Consider the following 10,296-nt stretch of genomic DNA (forward strand, 5'->3'; position numbering starts at 1 on the left):
GTTTACATGCTGTTGGTCTCTTTTTCATGTTTCCCTTAGGAGCCTGTAAACCTGCTCTGAATTGTAACATCATTAATGTTTTTCATATGCTTATTGAGTGTGTTGGCTTTGTTGAGGCAGATTAGAGTAGTTACAGCTGAAGGTGAATTGGTCATCTGTCCTTGTGGTGTCTTCTTTCTTCAGAGCGCCGTTATCTCTGAGAAGTGCCGTGAGGACGCTGCGCAGAGCCCAGTCTCTTTGCTGGTTTGCAGCCACTCTTTTCCTTTGAACACTAACACTCAAAGGACAAATAACTTTAGTAGTAAAAGTAAATGTTATTTTATGGCAAAGCTGTGACTTTGGACCTGTGAAGACAAATTGCACAGCAGGTGAGAGCTTTTAGTATTCTTGCTTCTCATATTGGTTAATCTAGGAAAACATATTTAATGTGCTTATTCATTAGTGGATTAACTTATTATTGTTATAAAACAGTAAATGCTATTCTCAGTAAAGTCTGCGGTTTTGTGTTAGTGTAGAACATGACTTATTTAGTCATCAGATGGTTAAATCTTGGCCAGTTCTGTTTAAAAATTGAACTTTTAGCTCAAAAGGCTGCATCTTCACACTATTTGTTTAACTGAACCGCTTGATGTTGTCTGACAGATGGGTTATGATTCTGTAAATACTTATATTTACAGTATATATAAGTTAACTGTATATATGTGTGTGTGTGTGTGTGTGTGTGTGTGTGTGTGTGTCTGTGTACGTATATAAATATGTAATAAAAGTTCAAGCAAAACCATTTTTATGTAAGATTAATAAAAGACTGAAAGTCAAAGAACATGGCTCTATGTCGAGGTCAGTAAGCCTCTTCAAATATCAGATAATATGACTATTTCATGACAAAGTGAGTCTAGTTCAGGATCATTCAGACAAACAGACAGTCCCACCTCAGTCTCCTGTCCTTTACTGAGCTAGAAGCTGACATGTACGACGACTCTTAACAGCATTTTGGGAACTCAACCTACGAATGGCTTGGTTATTTCTGCACATTTAACTAGCAACTATTTAATATAGTTCAGGGTTATTCAAATCTTGCCCTGGAGGGCCAGTGCACTGCAGAGTTTAGCTCCAACCCTAATCAAACACACCTGAGCCTGTAAATCAATGTCTTTGGGATCATTAGAAAATCACAGGTAGGTGGGTTTGATCAGGGTTGGTGCTAAACTCTGCAGTTGCCCTCCAGGGCAAGATTTGAATAACCCTGATATAGTTTAATGACACACTTTGTCTCTATAAATGTTTTGTTAACTGTGTATCTACAGTTGCATAAGGTGCACAGTGTTAGCCGGTGCAATGGAAGCTTCTGAGACAGAAGGTCGCAGTTTTATGCAGGCGATCTGTGAGAAGTACAGCCCGGAAAACTTCCCTTGCCGTCGGGGTCCTGGCCTGGGTGTCGTGGTTGTGCCGTCTGTACATCAGGGATCACCTATGAAAGGTGAGGCTTGGGTTAGTTAAAAACAAGTCATGTAAGGTTCCTTTAGTTTAACAAGTCATGTAAGGTGATTTTAGTTTTTCCTTCAGCAGCTGTAAGCTGTTATTGTGTTTTGTAGTCTATTAGTTATGTGGTCATTCTGCCTGCAGACCGTCTGAACCTGCCCAGTGTTCTGGTTTTGAATGGCTGTGGAATCAGTCATGCAGGAGAAGAGGGAGAAATCTCTGCCTTCTGTACTCATGTTGTTGAACTTGATCTGTCCCATAACAAGCTCCAAGACTGGCATGAGGTGAGTTAGTTCGTCTGATGATCTGAGGATCCACACTTTCATTTTCAGCCAATTTCAAATGCTGTTATATTTTTTTCTGGAACACAAAAGGAGACCTTTTTAAAGAATTGCTAAACAACCTTATGTTGTAAAACAGCAATTCAAAGTGAAGAGGTTGTCAAGCTCCAAATAAAAATAAAAAAAAAGTGCCAAAAAAAAAAATAGTCGATGTGACTCATGCGCTGTATTCCTTTATTTGAGAAATTGACTGAAATGACAGATTTTATCTGTAAATTTACAGATGTATTAATAAATAAACATACACTACTGTTTAAAGATTTGGGGTCAGTAAGATTTTTTTTTATTTACCTTTATTCAGCAAGGACACATTAAACTAATGGCATTCATAATGTTATAGAACATTCTATTTTAAATTCTGTTCATAAATGTATGTGTGTGTGTGAATATTATACATTTTTATGTCCCTAAAATGTGTCTCTTAAACCTTTAATCTGTTCTAGATCAGCAAGATTGTTTCTAACATCCCGAACCTGGAGTTCTTAAACCTCAGCTCTAATCAGCTGAGTGATGCAGTCTTGGAGCCGGACTGCACAAAGGCCTTTTCTAGCATCCGCCGCCTCGTTCTTAACAATACCCAGGTGTCGTGGGAAACAGTGCACACATTCACACAAGAGATGCCTGAGTGAGTCGTTTTTGTTGTTTTGAGAAAATATATGCCCAGACTGAACAGCTCTTTTCTTGCTTTAAAGTGAACCAGTAGATTTTATGAAGGTGTCTCTGGTATGACAGCTCTCCACTAATATTGCTCTGTTTTGTCCAGACTAGAGGAGCTGTTCCTGTGCCTTAATGAGTACACCACTGTGACACCGGCCGCCATGCCCTGCCCCACACTGCGTCTGCTTCACATCACAGATAACAACCTCCAGGAGTGGAGTGAAGTACGAAAATTTGGCTCTATGTTTCCTGCACTTGACACTCTGGTTATGGCCAACAACAACCTGAGCTCCATTCAAGACTCGGTAGAAATCCTTCAGAGGCTCTTCCCTAACCTTCGAAGCATCAATCTGCATAACTCAGGTATCATTGTGTTAGTGACAGTTGCTGGGAAAGCGTCTAAATAATCTTAGTATGTGTGTAATTCTCTAATTATTACTATTTTAGTACAGTGTAATTACACAAACCCAATAAAACTTCATTTTTATATTTTTTTGTGAGTTAGGGCTTAATCGATGGGAGGACATTGAGAAGCTAAACTGTCTGCCCAAACTAGAAGAAGTGAGGTTGCAAGGCATTCCTCTACTGCAAGCTTACACAAGCATGGAGCGTCGCAGTCTAATGATAGCCCAGTAAGTCCATTGTATCTTACAGGGATGAATGTTACGACAGAGTAAATATGATAGAGTAAAAATGGCAGAATTTTCATTCTTGGGCGAACTCTCACTTTAACCTCATTAGAAACTGATAGTAATGTTGTAGACATGTTGATGAGAAGATACCATTGCTCTTGCCTGCAGACTGCCATCAGTGACCTCCCTGAATGGGAGTGTCGTGACGGATGGTGAGAGAGAAGACGCTGAGAGATTCTTCATCCGTTATCACTTGGATCATTCAGAGGAAGCGCTGCCCCACAGGTATCTTATGCTTGAACACTGTAGTATAGACCACTGGTTCCTAATCCTGGTCTTGGAGAACCCCCAACACTGCATGTTATTGATGTATGTCTTTTCTGACACATATTTGATGCCTTGGAGTCTTTGCTAATGAGCTGATGAATTGAATCAGGTTTGTTAGATTAAGGAGACATCTAAACTGTGCTGTGTTGGGGGTTCTCTAGGACCAGGATTGGGAAACACTGGTGTAGACCATTTAGAACCTTACTGAATAGCTCTTGGACTCACACCATGTCTACACCAGATGCAAAGAATGTAACTAACCACAATAGTGTATACTTGATGCAGTCACCAACGGTAAACTGGTGCCCCATGAGACACAGTATCAGGCAGCGCTGTTTTTTAAACTGTTGGTCTGTGTACTCATACAGACTGATTCCTTTTGGTTGTTTCCTTGAGATCCATACATTTCATTCCATTATCTTGTGGTCTGTCCAACTGTCCCAACATAAACATGGTACGAAAACATTCTGTAATTACAATCAAATAGTATGTTTTTTATGTTATAGGATTTTGCTTTATTTCAGTGCAGCTGACTTTGTTTTACGATATATATACACCAAATATGTCAATTTTGTAAGAAGTATTATTAACACCAGAAACACACTATAAGCATAATTAATTCTTAAATAAAATGTATTGTTTATTAAATAATTATAATTTAATGTAATTATTCCTCCTATTATAAATAATTATAAGCTTGATTTAAACTTATTATCCCACTAAGTTGCTAGAAGTGAAATGTAAACATTTTCTCTAACTTTTCAATTCACCTGAAAGAGAGATTTGTCTTTAGAAGACAGTTCATGCTAAACCGCTAGTGACAGTGCTGAGAATGCAACAGAAACCTTTTTTTACACTTAAAATTTTGTTTGTATACATTTCAGAACAAAATATTTTTGCGTACAATGTAAAAAAAATTAATAAATAAAGGTGTGAATAAAACAATTTTTTTTCAATTATGTTTTACAAGTAAATACTATTACAGTCTTAAAAAATTCACATTTCCTTATTGTGCTACTTGTATTTATTTGTAAAAATTACTAGTAATTTCTACATTTAAGTATTTCATTTAAGTATTTGCATTTCGCTTTGGAGATATCACTGCTTGGTGACCAAATATGGGAAACTGGCTCCTCTGGCTGAGATCGACCTGAGACCACGTTTCCATGCCAAAGTGGAGGTACGCTATGAAGACAAAGTGGAGCAGGTGAGTATCCGTTTAGACCAGACGGTCGCAGGGCTGAAGAAGCAGCTGAGGACTGTTGTGCAGCTCCCCACCAGCAACATGCGCCTTTACTACATCGACAAGAGTTCTGCCTTTGGCCCCGATGAGTTGAAATACAAAGCACGGGCCCTGCACTCTTACAGCATTCAAGATGGGGATGAGATCCTGGTAGTTCCTAAAACAAAATAACCATCTTTCTTCAGGATCACAAAAAAAGCTATATTTAAATAACCAAATCCACTTTGAATTAGCGCCATCTAAGCTCCACAGAGTGAATGGGACTGTCTTTCGGGGAAAAGCTTCTAGGATTTGCTGGGGGTTTAGTTCGGCAAATAATCTGTCACATCTCTACACGGTCATAAGAAACACCGTGTGCACCTTTGGTTTTGTTGCTGTTATTAAAGGTTTGCTTTTTGTCTTCAGACTTCACTAGCACCCCTGTATTTTGAAACGCCTGTTTCTTCAAATGTAAAGGACAGCAGAGGGCTATGGCAGCCCAGGATGTGCATATTACAGATTTTAAGACAATCACCCATAGCTGAAAAAAAAAATGTTGCACTGCACTGATGTCTTAAAGAAGATATCATGGATATCCATTGCCTGCTGATGTGTGTTGTATGCTGTCAGCCGTTATTTACATGCAAAAGACTCTCAGGCCTTATATATTATATGGGCAGTGCTAGATTAACATGAGGAAAGATTTGTGAAACATCTTATTCACAAATCTTTTCAAATGTCCAGTTCGATTTTATTATCCAATTGAAGAATCCAGAAGGGAATTGCGGAGTCGCCTGCATTTGCTATTTTGTGTGGTATCTTTTTGTTTTGATCCCTCAGAATATTTATTTTAGTACTTTCTCTGCCGCATTGGAAGTGGGCACTTAAACTTGTACCTCCAACACAAAGCATATGCTGAGAAAAGTGCTTATCTTCATTTCATTTGCATCCATATTATGGAGTGTGTTTATTTTGATATTTTACTCACAGAATAATAAGTGGCAAAACATCAGTCCACCAAAGATTACATATATGTATTATAATATATTTATTCACAGTATTTATTATTGAGTTACTGATTGGTGTTATTTGTTAAAAATGAAACAAAATAAACCAATAGCAAACCAATCAATGTGAATGACTCTATCTGGCCAGAAAAACATAAGCTGGAAATTTGGCTCATATGTTAATTTAAAAGAATACTGAAAATGTACTCGCCCTCAGGCCATCTAAGATAAAGATGAGTTTTTTTGGCCATTGGAAGAGATTTAGCATTACATCATTTGCTCACCAATGGATCCTCTGCAGTGAATGGGTGCCGTCAGAATGAGAGTCCAAACAGCTGATAAAAACATCACAATAATCCACAAGTAATTCACATGAGTCCAGTCCATTAATGAATATCTTGTGAAGTTAAAAGCTGCATGTTTCTACGAAACAAATTTGTCAAGGTGAAATTGCTTTCTTCAGTGAAAAAAGTCCTCTCATCTATATCAAAAGACATGTGCATATTTCTTTCCTGATTCAGACGAGATTACTTTTCAAGCACTATTTCTAAGTGAAATAGTCCAAAACAGTTCTAAACCTTATCAGTGGATTTCAATGTGAGAGGACAACAGGGGATCGACAACTTGAGTCATATGGATTATTGTGATGTTTTTATCAGCTGTTTGGACACTCATTATAATGGCACCCATTCACTGCAAAGGATCTATTGGTGACCAAGTCATGTAATGCTAAATTTCTCCAAATCTGTTCATTTATAATTTACTCATGTTGATCCAAACCTTTATGACTTTATTTATTCTAGGGGGCATAAAAGAAAATGTTTTTGAGGGTATTTTTTTCCTTAACAAAAGGGAAGCCAACATTCTTCAGAACATCTTTTGTGTTCCACAGAAGAAAGAAAAATCATACAGATTTGGAATGTAAGTTAATAACGGTTTCATTTCTGTGTTTTTTTTATTTATTTATTTTTTTATCCTTTTAAAAACACAGAAATGTTTTATTTTGTTTATCATTTTAAAGATACTGCAGCTTGACTAAAATGTGTGTTGAAATGCAGAATGTTCATTCTACAGAAGTTAAGGATAAAACCAGCAAATTATTTATTTATAACTGGTACATCAATCAAATCAGTGCATGAACCTCATTTTGCTTGTCATGCTTGATTCAACAAGGTGGGGAAAAACATGTTTAGTGACTGAAACTGGTGAAAACCTAGTTTGTTGTATTTTTTATTTCATATATAATATGATAGCATGATTTGAAGGATGGACTGAAAGGAAAAGCACTGAGATCCTTTCAGCATCACTGTCAGTGTGCCACATTACACTGACACTCGCAAATGCTTAGGTTAGATTAGCTTTTCTCTTATGTACTGATATATAAAAGTGTATGAAATTATGTGAAAATGTTGAAGGCTAGAAGCATTTCTCATTAAACATTTCGGTTTTCTAGTCAGTAAGACGTGATTTTGAATTAAGTTGACATTCCGAATTTGGAGTCAGTTTTTACATCATTGTATAACCAAACCATGAAATGGGTAGAGATTTAATAATGACTTATATGAGTATAACTTAAACTGAAGTGGAACATGAAATGTTAAAATCAGCTTGCATATTTAAAAAATGTTGTTCGGTTGGAGGAAGAAAGTTGATAAAGATGAAGATTCTAGCATCCTCTATGCCTTTCTCTTTCTGCCTTTATCTGCGACCCCTAATCAAACATTAAAGCAGAATGAAGTACTGTTTTTTCTCTCTCTCTCTCTCTCTCTAGAGATTTCCCTTTTAGGTTTTCACATTTGCATAATTATTATTTTTACCTATATGTATGCATTATTGATATTCCAATTAATGCCACTTAAACTGTGACTGGTGCATATGAAGTGTGAAGATGAAAGTTAAATTTACCACTGTACCACTAGACAAGTGAAATTTATTTAGCAGACATTTTTCAATAATTGTGACTCACAGTACACTATTCTTTTTGTATCCAGATTGTGCATTTTATATTTATTTAGCTGTTTATGTTAGGATATTATGTGTTGAATTGTTTCTCAGTTAGCATTATCTGTTGTACATTTGCAGTTCTTAATCTTCAGTTAAAGTTAATTTTGTAAAGGGTGTGTAAAAGGCTGTTAAGTATCAAAGGGAGGAGAATTCCAGAGAATAATTTATCTAATGGATGCATTAGGCCTGTTATTGTAATGAACACTTATTTCAAGTTGAGTTGCACACAGTCACTCCATTAACGTGTTACCATTTTAAAATCAAATTTGACTGTTTTATACCATTGATTTGCCAGAGTATGTGCACAATAATGTATCTATGTTTGAAAGTTGAATAGAGTGTGTCAAAGGCTAAGGAAAAATAAACTTGTCTTTTACTGACTGTCATAATAGTATTTTGTGTATTACATTATTTATTGATATTTTGAAATAACATTTATTTTATAACATTTTATTATTATTATTATATATTTTATAAATTCTAAATACATATTAGCCTTATTTTTTTTTTACTTTAAGTAATATTAGTAATTATTATTTTATTTTATTTTTGTTTTTCATATAATTTTATTTTATTTGAGTTAACTAAATTGGTTAACAACATTGCTGTCATGGCCATAAATATGTTTAAGGAAATTTTGCTTTAACATACACAATAGTATTGTTTTAAATATAAATATACGGTATATATGTATGAATAATATGTGTAAATCATTCTGCCTTACGTTTCATTTTGTGTTCCATGTGAGGAAGAAAGTTAAGCAGGTTTGAAGCAACTTGAGTGAAATGATACAGATTATATTTATTAATTTATTTTTCCCCCTTGATGTATAATCTGTTCCTTTAAAACGCACCGATATCTCTAATCTCAAAAGTGTTTATTCACGTCGCCAGGGTTACAGTGTAGGTGGTGGCATTGTGATGACGTTCGAGAGCAGAATTAACCAATGGGATGAAAGAAACGCTCTCCGACGTCACCGTTAAAGTGAGCAACCGTTTTTTGACTACAAGTCAAGAGCTTGGAATATTACAAGGACAGAAACAACCAAAATGCCTCGGTTATTATTTACATTGTGTTGAAGAGCATCATTGAACAATTGTGTATCGGCTGCAAGAGTTCAAAGTGGCTTACGTGGAAGTCTCACTCACGGTGGGCTCTGTCCTGAAGGAGCGAGGGGAGAGGAGGATGGTCTCGCTCGGATTGGTGAGTAATGCTGTACAGTCTTCGCCGTTTACACTGATTTACTCGATTCGGAAGCTTCTGGACGATTCACTAATTACATAACATCGACTGGCGAGCTCTCTTGGGTATAAATGTATGAAATGACTCGGTAAATCGCGAGTTAGGTATTTAATTCTTCAGACCCAATCCTGCAGATTGAATGTATTCATATGAATACAAAGTCTTGAAATGTTTAGTATCGTGTAGGTCAGTTTGGTTCAGTCTCTCTTTTTAAGGCAATAGTAATATAAGATAGACATTTATTCAAAGTGCTCGTGTTATGTTTTGTTTATCCAGTAACGTTACTTGGTGAAGTTCAGTGATGTAGCGCTGTACGCTGCAGCTCGATCACGTGACACACTGCTGAAGGACGGGAGACTGAGCAGTGTGTAACCTTTTGATACCCTCTCTTTGTTTTGGCCTTGACCTTGATTTTCCCTTATTTGTTTGTAGTTAAAGTAGTTTATAAATATAATACTTATTCATATAATATGTAAATTAGTGTCATGCAGCGTTGTTAAAACATACCCCACCATCAGGATCAATTGTAACAGTGTTACGGCGACAAAAAACAATAAGATTGAACAAAGTTAAACAAAATGGGATTCTGGAATTTGCCAGTATTATGAGATTATATATCCTTAACAGACATGGAGGTTAAACTGGTGGTGTTATAAGCAGCAGTTAATGTTACAGCACCCCCAGTCTCTCCTATGATATCCAATCCAAACTCGTTAAAGTCTCAGCAGTAATTTTTTCTAAAAACTTACAGGTAGTAGAGCTGGACCCGAGCACGACAGGTTTCGGCCCGAGCCCGATTTTGATTGACAGCTTTTTAAAAGCCCGAACCCGTATACAGCCCGAAATTATTCAAATGTGCCTCACACACACAGCTCTTTTGTCAAGAATGAGTAATTTATACATGTTTTAAAATTATTTATTCATAACTAACGTAGACTAGACCACTTGGAAGTTGGAAAACGGAAATAAAATAAGTCCTCTTTGACATCTTAACATCTAAGCATAGGCTCATTTAGCATATAAATAGACCAACGCACCAATAAAAACGAGTCTTTTTAAAAAAAAATTAAATTATGATAAATTTTAAATTAAGATGGGTATTTGGCAATAACGAAATTATTGACGAAAGGCTCCGCCGATTTGCTTCGCCGCTGACATTTAATAAAAGAATAAAGCCAACATTAGCGTAAATACTCTGTCAACACAATGCATTTAGACTCAATGAATATTTAGTTATCATTTGAAAAACCTTTACTCACAGAGATTAGGCTAAGTCTACATGTTTTTGTGGAGGAAAATGATTGAATCCACTGTAGATGGCTTCAGCGCGTTCCTGCGCTCACTGATGGTGCGTCATTATTCACTCATTATTCTCATTAGAAACA

At 36.2% G+C, this 10,296-nt stretch overlaps 1 protein-coding gene across 1 annotated transcript; it reads left to right on the forward strand.

Moving 5' to 3' along the window:
- Positions 1–1,335: 1,335 nt before the first annotated feature.
- LOC132108047 (tubulin-specific chaperone cofactor E-like protein) lies at positions 1,336–5,582 on the forward strand. The gene is made up of 7 exons (XM_059514505.1): positions 1,336–1,477; positions 1,624–1,763; positions 2,264–2,445; positions 2,584–2,840; positions 2,983–3,109; positions 3,278–3,394; positions 4,532–5,582. The coding sequence occupies exons 1-7, from the start codon at positions 1,336–1,338 to the stop codon at positions 4,848–4,850; spliced, it is 1,284 nt and encodes a 427-aa protein (XP_059370488.1). The 3' UTR covers positions 4,851–5,582.
- The last annotated feature ends 4,714 nt before the right edge of the window (positions 5,583–10,296 follow it).

Source organism: Carassius carassius, chromosome 28 (assembly GCF_963082965.1).
Source record: "Carassius carassius chromosome 28, fCarCar2.1, whole genome shotgun sequence".
NCBI classification, from domain to species: Eukaryota; Metazoa; Chordata; class Actinopteri; order Cypriniformes; family Cyprinidae; genus Carassius; species Carassius carassius.